Genomic DNA, 19,090 nt, shown 5'->3' with positions numbered 1-19,090 from the left:
GGAAGTGGGAGGTTGTGGTTTCTCCTCCATGCCATCAACAACGGAGAGAAATATGGCTTGTTTGAGGTTGTTAAAGGGCTTAGGTAAAGTATTTATGAATTCTGATGACTATGTTCATGAGTGAGGGAAATTATACTCAGTGTTTCAAGTGTGCTAGGTGTTTCTAAATTGCATTTGGAAATTCCTAAAAGTGTAGCAGCAGCATTTCCCACATGAGCACTGCAAACTCCTATTCTCGCTAAACCTGCTCTATGCAGCTGTTGGTGGGTTTCAGCTAATTCTGGCCTCACCCTCAGCTTCCTGACTGTGGTTGGAATGAGTGAAATCTGGATGACATAAGGGGTCTACTTTAGAAACAAAATGTTCTGTTAATGCAGTGAGTGTAGGTGTTTGCAGAATTATGACCCTGTGCCTGGAATAAATTACCCTGCTGTATTCAGTGCTCCACACTACGTATACCTTTTATGTGTCTCATGTCACAAAGCCTTTAGGAAGAAAAGGTCTGTGTCTTATGTGATATTCACTCTGGCTTCTAACACTCTAAACAAGTGTTTAGTGTACTGAGAATCCCTTTGTCCATGGGATGGGCAGGCTTACAATGAACACATTTTGTCCTTGCACCTTAATGCTTGGCTTGAATGATCATAGAAGGTCAAAGTGACGTTTCAGATAATTATGTTCAGCCATCTCTAATTTTACAGGGGAGGAAGCTGAGGACTAGGGAGCTGATGCAACCTGCTCATTTTTAGTTAAGGCAGAGCCAGATCTTCTAACTCCTGTTCTGGGGCTGTATCATGGGACTCTACAAAAGCAGAGGACCTGCATATTCTAGCTGATTCTGGGACAGCATTAGGTAACCGCAGGTCTGAGAGAGTAGTTAGGCTTTTTATATCTATTTATTTAACTGATATTGATGACATGCAAATTATAGTATACTAAAAAGCCTCATGTTTATTGATTGCAGGAGTCAGGGGGTTGACTAATGTGCTATTTACCAGGCAGATAACAAGAGGCAAGACCCAGCCTTTTACCAGCATCCCCTCTCACCCTTTAGAGGTTAATGCATTATTCAACACCAAGCACGGAAACCATCTTTTTAGGTGACCCAGTTGTGGCAGGGAAAGAAGGGCTTGCCTTTCAGTCTACTATTTTGTCATGCAATGTTTCACCTTTAGTTGAATTCAACAGCCACGTCTCAAGAACCTGCAATGCAAAAGGACAGCTATGCCTTGTGGCCCCGTGTCCTGAGTGATGTGTCTGAGCTGATGGCAGAGTCCTCTTTTAGTCTTCATGCATCTCTCAGTCTGTCAACGGTGAGGCATAAACTCAAACTGCTCCTGTGTTCTCAGAGCATTATTAGGTGAAAAGCAGTTATTTCCGGAGTGATGTGTGGCTCCTAATCAGTAGATGACTGACATTGCTCCTTTGTAGTATTAGAAAAAGAAAAAATAATCCCTTTATCTGAAGAGACTTAAGAAGGGAGATTCATGTTGTTCAAAATGGAATGTGACCAGGATGTGGCATCTCCCACCACCAGGTTTTTGGACCTGGGGCTAGCCATTTCTTGTTGACTACTCTTTTGTGAAAAGCCTTCTTTCTCCTGACTCTGTCCCCCACATCATCACAATCGATACAGATAACCAGATGGAATTTTCCAACAAACAGCTCATATTGTGGTTATTTGTATGTAGTCTTATTTCACCTGCAGACTGTAAGCTCCTTGAAGGTCAGGGCTTTGTCTCTGTCACTTTGTTTCCCCAACAGTATCGTACAAATAGCAGGTACTAAATACTATTTAATAAATGAATGAAAACACCTTTCTAATAGTGACCTCCACAGGGAAGGGATGGAAACAAGAAGGAAAAGGAACCAGGGCCTAGAAGTATTGATTTTTATGTCTGGTTCTTTGTAAGCCTTTTAACACTTACTTCCAAAAATCCAGGGAACTCCTTTTCCATGAGTACTCTCAGGTCCTCCTTTGTTAAGTAGCCTTTATCCCCAGCAAATTTGTGAAATGTAAACATCATGGTTTCCATGGCATGTTCCATTTGAGATGGCATTTTGATGTGGTCTGTTGAAGCCTATTAGAGGATGTAAAGAAACAGGGTTTACATTAACATTTTTTTTTTTTTTTGAGACAGAGTCTTGCTCTGTCGCCCAGGCTGGAGGGCACTGCCACAATTTTGGCTCACTGCAACCTCTGCCTCCTGGGTTGGGGTGATTCTCTTACCTCAACCTACTGAGTAGCTGGGATTACAGGGACGCACCACCATGCTTGGGTAATTTTTGCATTTTTAGTAGAGACGGGGTTTCACCATGTTGGTCAGGCTGGTCTCAAACTCCTGACCTTGAGATCCGCCTGCCTCAGTCTCCCAAAGTGCTGGGATTACTGGTGTGAGCCACCGTGCCTGGCCAACTTTTTTTTTTTTTTTTTTTGACAGATGTTATGAATGAATTTTTTTAGACTGAAAGATAAAATTGTATGTATTTAATATGAACAACATGATGTTTTGAAGTATATATACATCGTAGGATGAATGAATCTAGCTAATTAACATATGCGTTACCTCACATACTTAGCACTTTTGTGGTAAGAACACTTAGCCACTCTTACTACTAGTCAAGAATACAATAAGTTGTTATTAACTATAGTCATATTGTTGTAAATAGCTCTCTTAAACTATTCCTTGTAATTGAAATTTTGTATCTTTTGACTAAACATCACTCCAGTGCAATCACCCCAGCCCATTCTATTCTTTAGTTCTATGAAATTAACTATTTAAGATTCTATATATGAGTGAGATCATCTGGTATCTGTCTTTCTGTGCCTGGCTTATTTCATTAAGCATAACGTCCTCCAGGTTCATCTATGTGGGTTTACATTAACTTTTAAGCCACATGTACTGCCAGCCTTTGTAGGATAATTGGAAGGATGGAGATGAGATCATCCATTTGGTCCTCCCCAGCTTTAAAATTCAGTGAATCTAAGAACCAGTCCACCCCAGTTTTTGGGTCTCTTGTTGGTAGAAATAGACACCTTAGGTACTGGTGCTGTAAATGAACTGTTTATCTAACTCCAGCTAATTCGCATAAATAACCTAATGAAGAAGAGAAGCTCTAATTATTTAGAAAAGCAAGATCAGTGTTTCCCCCGCTTTTGTTTTTTGAGACGGAGTTTTGCTCTTGTTGCCCAGGCTGGAGTGCAGCGGCTCACTGCAACCTCTGCCTCCTGCGTTCAAGCGATTCTCCTGCCTCAGTCGCCTGAGTAGCTGGGATTACAAGCGTCTACTAACACGCCTGGCTAGTTTTTTTGTATTTTTAGCAAAGATGGGGTTTTGCCATGTTGGGCAGGCTGGTCTCAAACTCCTGACCTCAGGTGATCCGCCCGCCTTGGCCTCCCAAAGTGCTGGGATTACAAGCATGAACCACCGTGCCTGGCCCAGTGTTCCTCTTTTTAACTGACAAAGCACCTACTGAAAGAACAGATATTTCATAATTTCTCTTTGCACTAGTATATGAGATTCTTAGATATGGCTGATACTAACAATCCACACAGTCAAGGCTGGTAAATATGAAAACTTCAACCTTCTAAGCTTAACGTGGTAACTTGGTTCAGTCTGATTCTAGAGTTTAGAAATCTGCTTACAAGGAATTTACCTGCTGGGTATGTATGTACTCTTTACTAAAGTTCTGAACTTGTTATTTATTGCAATAAAGACAGTTGCATCTCTGGCAGTAAAATGCAGTTGCTCTACCCAAATGAAAACTACTCAAAGTCCATTGTCTAGTTCACTTGAGAAGCAACAGGTAATAGTATAACCTAACTCATGGCAGGGCCTCATATGTTTTTAGTTGCACTAGACAGATGAGCTGCTCTCAGTCTAGCACACAGTGGGAGAGCAAGTGTTTTCATCATAAAGTGTTTATAAGAAAGGAAAGGAAACATGTCAGATTATTCCATTTAGGTATAATGAACTAGGGGTATATGTCTCATCAAGACCCAGCACTTGATACTTAATAGAACCTCAGTGAATTTTGGCTTAATTGAAGGAATCGTTTGGCCAGAACAGAGAAGCTTTGGCTAATATCACCTAAAATCACTACTAGATGGGAAACAGGTGAACTTGAATGGAGACTGTAATATAGCACTAAAAAATAAAAATAAATAAATCATAAGGGTAGGCTGTGAAGCACAGATGGAAGGGCTGGCAACTTCCTCTGCGGAAGAGCTCTAACAGGAACCTGAGACATGCATTGGTCTGATTCCTGTCTCTGAGAGATGCCTGTTCAACACTGATCCTCGAATGCTATCTTTTACAGAGGAGAAGGTGGAGTTGGTAAACATGAGGATTGAGCAATTACATTTAAGAATTGTAAATTCTACCCCTTAATCTCCAGAAAAGTATGGGAACCAGCAGACCAAAGAATGCTATTCTAGAGAATGCTTTAAATCAGAATCTGGCATGATTAATCTGGAAGGCAGTTATTTGTTTTGGAGAGAGCTGCAAATGAATGCCTCAAGGTCAGCCGTAAGATGAATTCCAGGGGAACCACACCCTTTTCCTTCTCTTCCGACACAGTTCTGGCTCATTCCCCATCCCTCATATGGGTTTCAGATGGCAGTGGGTTTACAGAGAGTCTGCCTTGCCTGGATTGGTACTCCAAGTCTAGCAATTTAAGATAACTGAACCGGGCCAGTCACCTGTGGGAGAAGGACGTGGGATCCCACCCCAGTTCTTAAATAACTCAGGAAAGAAGTCAGACACCACAGAGGTTTAAAAATACCTGTACTCAAGTTCAGAGCAGCAGAGCATCTCAGGATCAATTCCCAGAGAACCCAGAAATTGGAACTGGGTGGGGCACCTAGTTTACCTCCTTCAGAGGACCGAGCAGAAGGAAAGTGCACTGCAAAGCCACAGAATTAAGAAAGGGAATGCAGCAGGGTAAGGACCTCTAAATTTTAAAAAGGGTAATTTAGGGGCCAGGCGTGGTGGCTTATGCCTGTAATCTCAGCACTTTGGGAGGCTGAGGTGGGCGGATCACAAGGTCAGGAGATCAAGACCATCCTGGCTAACATGGTGAAACCTGGTCTCTACTAAAAATACAAAAAGTTAGCTGGGCATGGTGGCATGCGCCTGTAGAACCAGCTATTCAGGAGGCTGAGGCAGGAGAATCACTTTAACCTGGAAGGCAGAGGTTGCAGTGAGCTGAGATAGTGCCACTGCACTCCAGCCTGGGTGACAGAGTGAGACTCTGTCTCAAAAAAAAAAAGGCTAATTTACGACCTCCTAAGAAATACGAGTTGTCAGCTCAGGAAATCCTGGCCACCCTTGAATATCTTCTTCAAGAGAGCAAGGTGAGTCTAACTCACACTGCATGAATGCCCAGGTCTGATGTCACTCAATCCCATGCCTCTCTTGCCCACAGCCATTATGAAGTGATGGAACTTTCTTCCCTGAAGTTACATCCTTGGTCCACTGGGTTCTCCTTTTCCCTTCTCCCCCAGTGGTTTTACCCAGTGGGTGGATTGTGAATATTGCAGCCAGCTGACTCCCTATCTGTCCAGTAGACCTTCTCCAATAAGGATACAGAGCGGGGGCCAGCCAGGAGGTGAAAATAGCATTGAAAACTAGGGGAGAAGCCCTTGTCTCTGCAGTAACCAGTGCCCCAAAGGGCACTCACCAGAGAAGGAACTCTGTTTTGAAGAAGGAGCTGCACACTGGCTTTAAATTAAGACAGAGGAAAGGGGAAAATGTTATTAAAACTCTGTTCTCTTGGCTAGAGAATCACGTAGCTCTTGTTGGAGTGCAGCCACTGGTTGCCCCACTGAGTCAGCCCTGCCTGGCCCTCTGTTCTTGGGTGGCGCTTGCCTGGGCAGGGCTGACTACAGCACTGACTGTTAGCTGCTGAAACTGAAGCTCTTCAGGGACTTTAATCTGGCATTTCCTCCCTCACCTAGCCACTCAGCAAGCTCTGTTCAGATGTGGGCTTCCTGCATCCTGGTTAGACACATTTTGACAGGAGGGCTTTGGGGCTGAGGCTGAGAGGCAGCAGGGCACTCTCTATCCCCAATAACTTGCTCTTGTACCTGAAACATTCCATTCCATTTAATTGTTTACTTCTCAGTCTGAGATTTAAGCTCCTCTTGACCAAGAACTACAAATTATTCTGCGTTTATTCGTGGAGCACTATAACTGTTAGGTGCATAAATGAACCACACAAGCCCTTGGCTAGTAGCTGAGGTGCACGTGTGACTACCTAGAACTAGGCTGAAAACCTCGGAGCTCAGAGCTCAGGAGGACAATGTGAGAGCTGGGAAGGGCCAGGAAAGGGGCCCCCAAAGGGTTCAACTATGAATGGAACAGTAGAGTACACAGGAGTGCACATTCCATACGCAAAAGGAAAAATATGTGTCCTGCTAAACAGGTCTGGTCAGAATGACATGACTTTGCTCCTTCTCTTCTAACACTGGCTGTTTTCCCATGTTTTCATTCATCCCATCTTCTACTTTATGCTTTTCTAGTGTAGCTCACTGCTGAGCATCACAGGATGTAACAGCCTTGCTGTCCACTCACTTTTTATTGAATTATTCTATTCTGATGCCTATACATGCCCACCTTGTCTGCCTGAGCAACAGGTCTTAAGAAGGGAGGCAGAGACGTCTTTCGCTCTATAGTTTTCTCTATAGAAAACAATTCTGGACTCCACAAATTTAGTTACCATAGGAGGAATTCAATTTTCCATTTTTGGGTCTCCTACTCTGAGCATCCACTTTAAATGTCCCAGACGTGGCTTTAGGCATGAGGGTGTTCACACACACATACACTCACACACACACAGATACACACGTTCTCTCCATGGTGCTTGCCTTTGAGGAATTAACCAGCTAATAGAAACTACTTAAGCATCTGGCGTGAATTCTGGTTATTTGTGTTTCTGTTTCTTCCCTCACCAGATTGCAGGTTTCTTGAGCAGGGTTCCAGTAGCCAGTGCTCGAGCCCGCATAGAGCTGCTCGATTAATTTGTAAGAAATCGATAATAATGTATTTTGGTTGTCCTGAGAGTAGCAGAGAAGCAGGAGTCCTCCTCAGAAAAGTGTCTGCTCCTGAACAATCTCAAATGTTTGCTCTGGACATGTGCCCAGATCCCAGCTGCAGTTTCAAAGAGGACACTTCTGAAGACTGAGAGTCAGACTTGCTTTGCTTCCCTGTATCTTGTCCATACCCTAGTTTTCTTACAGCCCACCCAGAAAATAAACGGCCGGGTGTCAGTAAAAACAAACACCTGTTATTTAAAATATGTTGAGATTTCCTTCCTTTTGCTTTAGAAATTTTGGATTTTTTTTTTAATTGAACCCAGAAGGCATTCTTGAATTTGATCTCTGAAGGGAATTCAGAAAAAATGAGTTGAAGCAATGGATCTGGATCCAGGCCCTCTCTCTCACCTCTTACCAAATAAAACTTGCCCACTAAAGAGTTGGCCAGCAAAGGAAAGTTTCAGATGCAATTCAATAGGCAGAAAGAACTCCGAAGAAACCTCCTCCAATCTAACTAAGTGCATCCATTTTTCCCTAAAGAATGCTCAGGCATCAGCCTAATCAGCCAACACAGCTATTGTGACAACTGCTATTTAATCCTTTGGTAGGGTGGGTCGTACTTATTTAGTAAAGGAATAGCAAGTTCTGAAAATTCTTTAAAAGAAGTAAATTCTTTTTGCTTTTGATGTGAGATTGTTAAATTTGTTGAGTCCCCAGAAAAATGAGAAACTTAAGATGTTAAAATTTTAGTCCAGCTTTCTCAGCACTTTGAGTGCTAATTTATACATTATAACCCTGAAAGAATTCCATTGTTTCTCTCAACTTTATGCTTTAAAAGACTGGACTGTGTCCAAGGGTATTTGAAGTGGGTTGTGCTCTACAAAAGACATATTTTTTTGAACTGTCAGTAGAAAGCAGGGAGGCACACAGTCTTAGCTCCACCCAGTCCAGGCCTGACCCCACTGGAGCGGCTGCTTAGGAGGCTGGCAAGAGGCCGGCACGCTGGAGGAAAGGGGCCTATTTGGTGTGTCCGAGAAAAGCTAGGAAGAGCATCACCTCGAACGCAGCAGAGTGAGACCCAATAATTGCTTCATGCCCAGTAGACCAAAAACAGATGGCAAGAACTGAAATAAGAAACTCCAAACGGTGGCTCAAGGGCCATGGTGGTCAAGGACCACCGTGAAGAAACTACCCTCTGGCTGCGAAGGAACAAATACACCATTGGGAAGGGATGATTAAACAGAAACCGGATAGGAATCGGTGGGGGCAGGGCCCGTGAAGAAACTTTCAGTGAGTTATATGAACTCATTCCCGCTCCAGCCCCTGGCATTGTCTTTTACAATTTGCTGAAACATGTTGGAAGCAAAGATTACCGACTGGATGTTTCCACGAGCCCGGTCTCACCTAAAGCACACAACGTAAAACTTCACTCCTGGAGGCTGAAACTCAAGCCTCTGGTGAAAAATATCCGCAACAACTGCAAAGCTCTTAACGGGACAGGCTACCTCCCAAGTAAGTCTGAGCCAGGGTGCCAGGCGCATACTGGCCGATAATGAAGAGCGGCCTTGCCAAGGCCTTGGTTACCGATCTAATTACTGCCCTTGCCCACAGTTCAGTCAAGAAACCTCTCCTGCAGACTGGCGGCCAGTCCAGGTGTGACTCACTTCCTCTTGGAAAATGCCCTCTGAGATGGCACAGTTCCTCTTTTCCTTCAGGGAGTGTTCTGTCCAAACCATCCACAGTGAGTATCTGCAGCCAGCCACACCCACATGGCCTCACAGCTGAGTCACAGGCCTCAGACCACTAGGAGAATCTTGGAGCCCTCTGCGCTAACCACGCCCTGCAGAAGCTCCCGCAGGGACAGAACTGGGTGGGGGCAGAAAGCGGGGTGGGCTTAATGCATCCCAGAGTCTAGCTCAGGGCTCCCCTGTGCTGCCCTGGCTTGGAGCGGTCTGCATTCCACCCCCAGCCAACAAGGCAGAGCTCCTGGTTTCACTTAGGCAGAGCTGGACTGAGGCTGGACAGGGCAGCAGTGTCCACAGCTAGGGGCAGCGCCATTCCTTCCGCCAAAGCGCAGGTGGTGAACCAAGTACCAATGGCAAGTCTGTCTGTCTCACTGCACCAGGCCAAATTAATCTAGGATTGGAAGATCCTTCATCATAGCCTGCTCTTCCGCCATCTCTTTCTGGTTCCACTTATTTAATTAAGTTAACTAGGGAACCTTTCAGTAGAGAAACCGCTTCACACCGCCCCTCTCCCTCCCCCCACCCAAACTGCTTTAGACAGAAAACAAGCGGACCTCCCTCCCTCAGCAGGAAGACCCCATCGAGCTGACAACAGGAAGCCTCAACGTGAAACGCCCGTTTGGCCGAGGGACTAAGGGGTACTTCTTAAGAAGGGACGCCCCCAGCTCCCTACTCGTCCTACCCGCGCCTGCTCGGGCTCTCCAGCCGCGTGGAGGCTACGAACATGCAAACCAAGGTTGGCCTGCGGGCAGAACCCACCAAGAAACACGCCAGCCAGGGCAGGGGCGAGCAGGAGGGGTTCGGTAACCCGAGAGACGAGTGGGAAAGCAGGAAAGGTGGGAGTAAAGCAAGGAAAAGGGAGGAGGGAAGAGGTCCAGGGGCACCGGCACCACAGTCCCCACGTAAAGGACAAGTATCCCCTCCCCCGGTTCGCCTGGGTCTGGGGGCGGCCGCGCTCGGGCCGGGGAGGGGCGCTGCTGGCCTTGTCTGGGTGCGGCCCGGAGCACCCAGCAGCGGATTCCCCACCGCCCGCTCCCCGTCCAGGCCCCGCGGTGCCCGGGACGATCCGCGAAGCCAAGTGCGAGGGTTACCCCGGGCGGCAGGTCGGGGGCTGGGGACTATCCGGGAACGGCACGTGGGCCGGGCGGAGCTCACCTTGGCCGAGGCGCGGCGGACGCTGGGCTAGCTAGACGCGGGGCGGCGAAGCGAGCGCAGCGGGCTGTGAGCCTTCCTTAGTACGTGCGGCGGGTGGGGAGAGGGAGGCGGCGCGGCAGCGGGAGGAGCCTGGCTGGCGCTCGGCCGGGCGCTCCCCAGCCCTGTCTCCTCCCCCTCTTCCTGCCCCCAACTCCCCCGACCCGGGGCGCGCGGCCCACGCCCTGCCCTCGCTCCCGGACCCGCCTCGCTGCGGCCTCGCCCGCCCCAGACAGAGCGTTCTTGTAAACTTCTCTTAAGTAGGAACAGTCCCGCTCTCGAATATTTCAGGGCATCCCCACCCTGGGCCTGCCCTTCCTCTCGGGTTTGGTTTTAGAAAGTGGGTGTAGAAAATCAAAGAACCTGGCCGTCCTGCGGGTGGGGCACGCTGGCGCAGAACCAGAGGTACCGGCTCTGTGGGCACCTACGGGTGTAGGAATTATTTTCTGGATGACCTTGCAGGGAGTGGCACGTGGAGCCCTACGGACCCGAGAGGCTCTAGGACTTGGTTGTTCTCAGATTAGCCCTAGGAGGTCCATCCCCGGGTCTAGACCGCCTGCGCCCGGTGGTGTGGGGGAGGGGGGGTAGCACCTCCCCAGCAGCCGGGCTCCCCGCCCTGCCGGGCCCTCGAGGTGCCAGAGGGAGGGTGTGGTTTGGCTTGTCAGCACCCAGGGGCGTCACAAATCCTCCGTTGAGCAGGGGATTTACTGCTCTTTGTGTGGCTTCACTTGACCAATAGTTCAGTTTCAGTGTGGCTAATGTTAAAAACTTGCTGGGCGTGGTGGCTCACGCCTGTAATCCCAACACTTTGGGAGGCTAAGGGCGGGTAGATCACTTGAGGTCAGCAGTTCGAGACCAGCCTGGCCAAAATGGTGAAAACTCGTCTCTACTGATACAAAAAGTAGTCGGGAAAGGTGGTGGGCTACTGTTATCCCAGGAGACTGAGACATGAGAATCGCTTGAACCCGGGAGACGGAGGTTGCAGTGAGGCGAGATCATGCCACTTAACTCCAGCCTGGACGTCAGAGTGAGACACTGTCTCCAAAAAAAAAAGTTTAAAACTAAGTTTCCAAGGCATTATGCTGTGGTCCTTAAAAGTCCTTTAGAAGAATTTTCTGGAATAAATTTAGAGAAAGCCTAAGTGTTTCCTAGGGGATGCTTACCTACTCCTCGCCCCTCCCCCGCCTCCTTTTATTTGGTTTGTGACTTAGGGTTAAATACAAGCTTCTAGCAGCTATTGGTGGAAAAGAGCCCAGTCCCAAACTCTGGGGTTTTCCTTTGTTCCCAGGGGAGGCCTTGGAAGGAATGAGTGATCCCAAAGGAATGAGCAGACTCGGGGAATCCTCCAACTGCCACTTCTGACTAATCTTGGCTGTTGCCAGGAAATCCTAACTTGGATTTCAGCTATTGCTTTCCATGCAGCCCTGGTGCTGACAATTCAAGTGGACGGCTCTCCAGGATCTTCCTATATACAGTACTTCCCAGTCCCCAGGTCGCAGTCATCAGTGGAGGAAATCCTGGATCCCTTTTGTCACGGATTGGAATGCGACTGGGTTTGGAGTAGGAATGCCTGGGTTTGCACACCCCTACTCATCTGATTTCTTCATCTAGTCCACAGACCTTAGGAGTGCTTTAGTATGTGTGCATAGGCCTGGGAATTCAGGGATTAAGGAATCAGTCTCTTCCTTTGAAGAGCTTGGGAGTTAGATAAGCAAACAATGTAAATCCAGTGTGCTTAGTGAATGGTAGAGGATACTATCAGATACTAGGAGAACACTGAGGAGGGGCTTTCAAGTCCCCTTGGAGTGGTCAGAGAGTAATTCCTGCAGGACACAACATTGGGTAGAAATTAAAAAATAACAATAACACTTATTAGAACTTTTAAATCTGTACAAAGATTCTACTCTTAGAAGGCTTGGAGAATATATTAATGTATAAAATGTGACTTATAAATACATGAACCAAAGGTAAACATTTTCATATTTCTTTCTAGTCTTTTTATGTATATATGACAAATATTTACATAATTATGATCATACTGGTTATAAAATTGAGTACAGTCATTCACTGCTTAACAATGTTTGAGCCAACAATGGATCGGGTATACAGCAGTGGTCCCTTAAGATTATAATAGAGCTAAAAAACTCCTTTTGCCTAGTGACCTTGTAGCTGTCTAACGCAATACTTTACTCATGTGTTTGTGGTGATGCTGGTAAACACCTGTGCCGCCAGTTGTATCGAAATACAGCACATACCGCTTGTGTGTAGTAAACAATACTTGAGAATGGTAATAAATGACCATGTTACTGCTTTATGGATTTACTATACTTTTCATCATTATTTTAGAGTGTACTCCTTCTACTTATTAAAAAAAACAGTAAAACTTTAAAAAAAAGTTTTAAAAACAGCCTCAGGCAGCTCTTTCAGGGGGTTTTCCAGAAGAAGGCATTGTTACCATAGGAGATGTGTGTTATTGCCCCGAAGGACCTTTCAGTGGGACAAGATGTAGAAATGAAAGACAGTGATATTGACAATCCTAACCCTGTGCAGACCTAGGCTAATATGTGTGTTGGTGTCTTGAGTTGTGTGTGTGTGTGTGTGTGTATGTGTGTGTGTGTGTGTGTGTCTTAGTTTTAAACAAAAAACTTAAAAAGTTAAACAAATAAATAATTTGAAAAATAGAAAATATAAAGAAAATATTTTCTATAGCTGAACAAGATGTGCTTTAGGCTGGGTATTATTACAAAATAGTCAAACATTTAAAGAATTTACAAGTTTAAAACATACATTTACAGTAATCTAAGGTTAACTTATTATTATTATTTTGGTTTTTTTTGAGACAGGGCTCCCTCTGTCGCCCAGGCTAGGGCGTAGTGGGTGATCTCGGGCTCACTGCAACCTCCACCTCCCGGGTTCAAGCGCTTCTTGTCCCTCAGCCACTCGAGTAGCTGGGATTACAGGCACGTGCCACCATGCCTGGCTAATTTTTGTATGTTTAGTAGAGACGGGGTTTCACCATGTTGTTTGGGCTAGTGTTGAACTCTTGGCCTCATGTGATCCACCCATCCTGGCTTCCCAAAGTGCTGGGATTACAGGCATGAGCCACTGCATCTGACCAGGTTAATTTATTATTGGTAAAGAAAAACTGTTTTAAATATAGTATAGTCTTAAGTGTACAGTGTTTCTAAATTCCACAGCAGTGTACAGTAACGTCCTAGGCCCTCACATTCACTCATCACTCACTCACTGACTCACCCAGAACAACTTCCAGTCCTGCAGGCTCCATTGATGGTAAGTGTCCTACATAGGTGTAGCATTTTTAATCTTTTATGCCATATTTTTACTACATTTTTTTCTATGTTTAGGTACACAAATACTTACCATTGTGTTCCATTTGTCTACAGTATGCTATTCAGGGTTGTAGTCCACGAGTGCTCGACTATAGAGCCTCGTTGTGTGGTAGGCTACACCACCTAGGTTTGTACAAGTACATTCTGTGATGATTGCAGGCTGAAATCGCCTAAGGACACATTTCTCAGAATGTATCCTCATCATTAAGTGACACATGACTGTTTCTATTTTTGTCCCAAATTCTTTCCTTTTGTTCTTACTCTTTTCTATGTTATTAAATATTTATCAAGAACATGAGTATTTATTCATGTACTCATTTTTTTCAACTTTTTATTTAACAAGTAACTATTCAACTGTACTGTACTATGGCTTCTCTTTCCTCTCTTCTCCAGTCTACCAGCAGCACTCTGAGGCCCTAGTGGGTGCATCTCCAGGAGGATGCTGCAGGGTTTCTAAAACACTGTGCTAAGTACTGAGGATACAGTGGTGAAAATGCTCAGCACATCTTATGATTCTTGTCCTCATGTGGCTTCTTTTTTTTTTTTTTTTTTTGAGACGGAGTTTTGCTCTTGTTACCCAGGCTGGAGTGCAATGGCCCGATCTCGGCTCACTGCAACCTCCGCCTCCTGGGTTCAGGCAATTCTCCTGCCTCAGCCTCCTGAGTAGCTGGGATTACAAGCACGTGCCACCATGCCCAGCTAATTTTTTGTATTTTTAGTAGAGACGGGGTTTCACCATGTTGACCAGGATGGTCTCAATCTCTTGACCTCGTGATCCACCCGCCTCGGCCTCCCAAAGTGCTGGGATTACAGGCGTGAGCCACCGCGCCCGGCGGCTTCTTAATGATTCTATGTACTGGCAGGTCCATAAAGCCTCAAGTATCAGCCATGCTTACAATCTCTCTCTAGGAAAAGGGGTCCCATGCAGTTCTTTTTCCAGGAAGTAGTTATACCTTCTCAACCACGTGCATACAATGAAGCCTGCTCGGCTTCCCTAGTGACGACTGGTTGCACCAGGGACCAGTGCCTGAGCCTGAGCTGCCCAGCAGGGACAGTGTCCTAGCAGGAGGGTGGCCAACTGAATGGCCACGGGAGGAGTGAGAGCAGAGGCTCCATCCATCTGGTCTCTGAAATGATGAGAAGGCATTGTTCAACTCCACCAGGCCTGATATATGTTCCAGTGTACAAAATGCTTGGAGCTGGAGACACTGGTCCACTATTGAGGCAGTATTGGGTATTTTACCACTTCTCCATGTGGCACAGCCACAAAATCCTGTTACCCTGTGGTTCTCAACTGTTTTGGGTTTGTGGCCATGGCACAGAACGTGGGCTATATACTAGAAATGTGTGTTCCTCCTTTCATACTGCAAAGTTTTGGCTGCTCAGCTAGGGACTGCATTCCTACCACTTCATGCCCCTAGGTAGGAATATGTAGCTAGTCACCAACAGAATGGGACTGGAAGTGATATGTGTCACTTGCAGGACAAGGCAGTAAAGAGGTGACTTTTACATATTCTTTCTCTCCACCTGCCAGGACTTCAAGGCTCTAAGGATGGAAGAGCTATAGTTGGAAAGAGCCTGGGTACCTGAATCACTGTATGGAGGAAAATCACTTGCTGAGCAGGAACATCCTCATTGGACTAGTTATGTGGTTAAGAAAGAACCCTGGAATTGGGGTGTTTATTTGTTACAGCACAACCTTAACAAAGTGCTCGTATTTTTAGCAGCACATTTGAAAGGATTAATTTGCATGTATAGTAATGACACTATTACACTGTTGACACCTCAGCATAGTGTCATTGTCTGAATAGAACTATTTACTGCCCTGGTCACTCTCTTAGATACTCATAAAGCAAAGTTCTCACAGGTCTTAGCAAATGCATAGTCTTGTTTCTTGGTGTGTATCAAGCTGTGGCCTGTACCACATGGAAACCTGTGAAAGCCCAGCTCAGCATTCCTGCCTGCCTAGACACCATGTCAGCAGCATGAATCATAGTTGTATAAACTTTACCTACCAATTGCAGTGCCTTGGGAAGGAGTCACAGCACTTCTTGCCTCCTCGGTTGAGAATCACTGATTTACAGTGATCTGGTCAAGACTTTTTGCTGGCAATCTAAAAAGGAAGACAAATCAACCCATGTATGGCTGTATTCGTAGCCCCTAAATAGGGAAATACTATAATTTGTTAAACATTTCCCATATTTTTCAAACATTTAGGTTGTTTCTAATTTTGTACTGTCAAAACTAACTGTATATTAAAGACTATTTTTGAATAAATATTTCTGCCCTCATGTTTGTTTCCTTAGGCTATAATATTTCTATCAGGAGCTATGTTTTTTCATTTATTTATGTGGATTTTAAGGGACTAGTAGGAATAAGCCCCATTCTGTGGGGGCAGACAGGAGGGAAGGGCATGTGTCCGATGGAATTGTGAAATAGCGTGTCTGTGCCAGGAGCGGCCTGCAGTTCTGCATGAGGAAAGTGCAGCGTCCTTTAGAGCCTTGAATGGGGTTGAGCCTTGAAGGGAGGTGCCTTTCCTGGGTGCCTTAGATCTTCTGCTAAGGAATTTCCTATTTCCTCTGGTAATAGGAGCCACTGAAGAGTGTGAAAAAAGGCATTATTAACTGCATGGCTCTGGGCAATTCACTTCACCAGGATGAACCTGGGTCTCCACCTGTCTTCTGGGGTGAGGGAAAAGACTGAATCCTCTAGTGAACATGAAGGTGTCCAGCTCAGCAAGCAGCAGCTTCTGGAGGGCAGATCCCCACCTCCTCTGTGTGATCGCCCACTCTGTGGAGGGGCCATTTTAAGGAAGCCAAGCAGGGCTCTTCTGTCGCCCAGGGTTTGTAGTGTGTGTGATTTGTGAACATCTTTGAGCAGACTTCTCTTTAGGGGACTGGGACGACTCCACCGGGCTGTGCTTGCTGTGCTGACATACCTTTTAGAGCTGCAGAAGCTGAAGGACTGCAGATTTTTTATTTTTATTTTTAGACATAGGAGAGCTCTTAGACTAGGGTTGCAAACCACCTGTCTTCTATAGGTGAGCTGCAAATTCTAACACTTAGAATCTAGCAAATATTTACTGAGTACCTACTAATTCCCTGCATGTTATGGGTCCAGGAGATATGTCAATGACTGAGGCAGACAAATTTCTGCACTCACAGACCTTACATTATAGTGAAAAATGATGCAGGCAAGCCCCAAAGTGGAGCTTGGCCCACTGGGTTCTTGGCTTTTCCCAGAAAATTCAAGGGCAAGCCAAAGGTAGAAGGAAACAGCTTTAGCAAAGAGGCGGTGTTATAGGGCTACCGCATAGGCAGAGAACAGTAGCTCAGGGTAGTTTTGCAGTCATATTTATATAACCCACTTTTAATTGCGTACAGATTAAGGGGTGGTTTATGCAGAAATTTCTAGGGGAAGCAGTAGTAACTTTTGGGTCATTGGGTCATTGCCATGGAAAGGAGTGATAACTGCCTGGGTGTTGCCATGGCAATGGTAAATTGACATGGCACACTAATGGGCATGTCTGATTGAAAGTTGCTTTTGCCCAAGCCTTGTTTTAGCTAGTCCTCAATCTGGTCTGGTGTCTGAGCTCTGCCTCTCCTCTGATGTCAGGCTTCACCTCCTACCTCAGGAAGGCAAATACAATAGAAATAGGGGAGAAATGAAACTAACACAAAAATTTGATAAGTTTGTAATGAGTGCCGTCATGGGAAATCAAGAATCTGAGTAAGAGAATTGAAGGGACCCATTTGAGGAAGGAAATCAGGAAAGGCTGTTCTGAGGAGGGAATACTTAAACCCAGATTTAGAGGAAGAAGAGAAACTATGGTTGCAAATAAAGGAGGGGTGGGAGGAAATATTCCAAGGGGAGGGAAGAGCCCATGTAAAGACCCAGAGATGGGGAGAAGCTGGGTCTGATAGAGGAACTGAAAAACCACCAGTGTGTCTGAAGCAAAGTGGGTGTGGCATGGGATGAGGATGAGAGGCAGTACAACCAAGCTGCAGGGATCTGGTCAACACTTTGTTGGCAATGGAAAAAATAAAACAACTATGTAACACAGTGGTTAAAGTGCAGGCTCTGGAGTTTCAGACAGGCTTGGGAGCAAATTACCTTTTCTCTGCCACTCATTAGCTGTGTGATCTTGGACATGTCCTTTCCCAAGGAGGAGGCAACTTACTCTGCACCTTCAGTGACGTGATCAGGCAGAATGGAACACCAGCATGTCTGAATCCTAGGGTTTGGCACTGGGGCAGAATTCTGCAAGACATGACCTGCCCATCAGGGGCTGTGGTCTGCCAGTCTGATAAGCTGCATTTCCCCTTTCTTTGTTGAAACTTGAGAGCAAGTGGTGTTCCAGGCAAAAATTCAGATGCTATGTCAAAGGGAAACAGTTACTGAAGCCACAGATGCTCTTTGTTCATTAATGATACTAGAATCTGGCTGGGGAGGGCTCAGACCCACAGAAATTGGACTCTGCGACCCCAGTGACTCAAACCCCTTGTGAAATGCTGGCTGCTTGGTATGAACTGATGCCTCAACAGTATTAGCAGCAGCTAGCTCTGGAGTTTCTGGGCAGTCCTGCGGGCTGGAAGCTGGGGAGGCTGCTGTAAGGTTGTCTGGAAAATATTTCAAATGGACAATTTACTGGGAAAGGGTGTGTCCTTGCTTTGTAGCTAATGCTGTGGGGACCCTCTGGTGGCCACAGTGGGAGCAGCTCAGCAGTGGGGTTTGCTTTCTCTTGAGTGACCCAGGCAGGAAGCCTTGGCTGGAAAGCAGAGGACTGAATGTGGGGCTGGAAAGGTGACCCAGTTGGCTTGAGATGGAGGCTGTGATTTAGGTTGACACCTCACCCCATTTTCTCTTGCTTTTGGTACCATTTGTCTGGGCTTGAGCAGTGAGAAGAGTAATGCTCTGTGTACAAGATGTCAAAAAGAAAAAAAAAAGATGAAAATAGAGATTTTAAGTTGAATTAGTGTCTGGTATCATAGGGAGCAAAACCTCAGTTTGGGCATAGGATTCCACCAGTTTTATTGGCTGACTTTTAAGTAAATTCATTCTAACTGTTTTGAGCACAGATATTCTGAAAGCCAGAGTGGTTAGCTGTTGGAGGATGTGCTGGCTGGTGATTAGTGGGGCATCTGCAAGGTCTATGTTGGTCATATGATATAAGAACACGAATGTACTCCAAGTCTTCTTATTAAAAATTAACACAATAATTTTATATTCTACAAAGTTGTCTCATATGTTATCTGTTTCTTATGATCACCCCAAGAAATATTTTAGGTTGATTAGTGCTATGATGATAGTAATGATTTATGGTGGTTTACATATATTATCTGTAATTCTAAGAAAAGCTTTGTGAAATAGATACCGAGTCTGTTTTCAGATGTGGAAAGGAAGCTCAGAGAGGCTACATAACTTCTCAGGGCACTGATATAGCCCTGTTGGAACCCAGATAAGCTTAGTCTCCAAGCCTCCCCTCTTGCCACCAGTTTTATTGGTTGACTTTTAAGTAAATTCATTCTACTCCCCTTTACTCTGTAGAGCCACAGTGATGACAGCTGCTTGGGAACATAACCACAATCTGGGCAGGAACACGAGAAGTGTTCACAGCTAGCGCTGCGGCGAGGTGGCGTGTGTGGCTGGTGCTACACAGGAGACGCTGGAGCAGCAGGCTTCCTCTTCACTGGATCCTTAAGAATAACGCCATGGGTGACATGGGATTTGAAGTGAACTTTGCAGGTTGGGTCAGATTTGATAGGCAT

General features: G+C 45.7%; 1 protein-coding gene and 1 long non-coding RNA gene across 2 annotated transcripts in view; one reads left to right on the top strand and one right to left on the bottom strand.

The window, feature by feature from the left end:
• S100A10 (S100 calcium binding protein A10) overlaps positions 1-10,603 on the bottom strand; it is a 12,287-nt gene extending 1,684 nt beyond the window's left edge. Inside the window, exons 1-2 of the mRNA XM_032267558.1 lie at positions 9,937-10,603; positions 1,929-2,081 (exon numbers count right to left, since the gene is read on the bottom strand). Coding sequence (XP_032123449.1) covers positions 1,929-2,060 — 132 coding nt within the window. The 5' untranslated portion in view covers positions 2,061-2,081; positions 9,937-10,603. The remainder of the gene's footprint in view (positions 1-1,928; positions 2,082-9,936) is intronic.
• Positions 10,604-13,093: 2,490 nt separating this feature from the next.
• Positions 13,094-18,276, top strand: LOC116542452. Its single transcript, XR_004265228.1, has 2 exons — positions 13,094-13,263; positions 14,857-18,276. It is a non-coding gene; the product is annotated as an uncharacterized LOC116542452 (long non-coding RNA).
• The last annotated feature ends 814 nt before the right edge of the window (positions 18,277-19,090 follow it).

This window comes from Sapajus apella, unplaced genomic scaffold (genome assembly GCF_009761245.1).
Source record: "Sapajus apella isolate SASKATOON/1434 unplaced genomic scaffold, GSC_monkey_1.0 scaffold169, whole genome shotgun sequence".
In the NCBI taxonomy this organism is placed as follows: Eukaryota; Metazoa; Chordata; class Mammalia; order Primates; family Cebidae; genus Sapajus; species Sapajus apella.
Note: the sequence above shows the minus strand (reverse complement) of the source record. Positions and strands in the feature narration are given on the sequence as shown.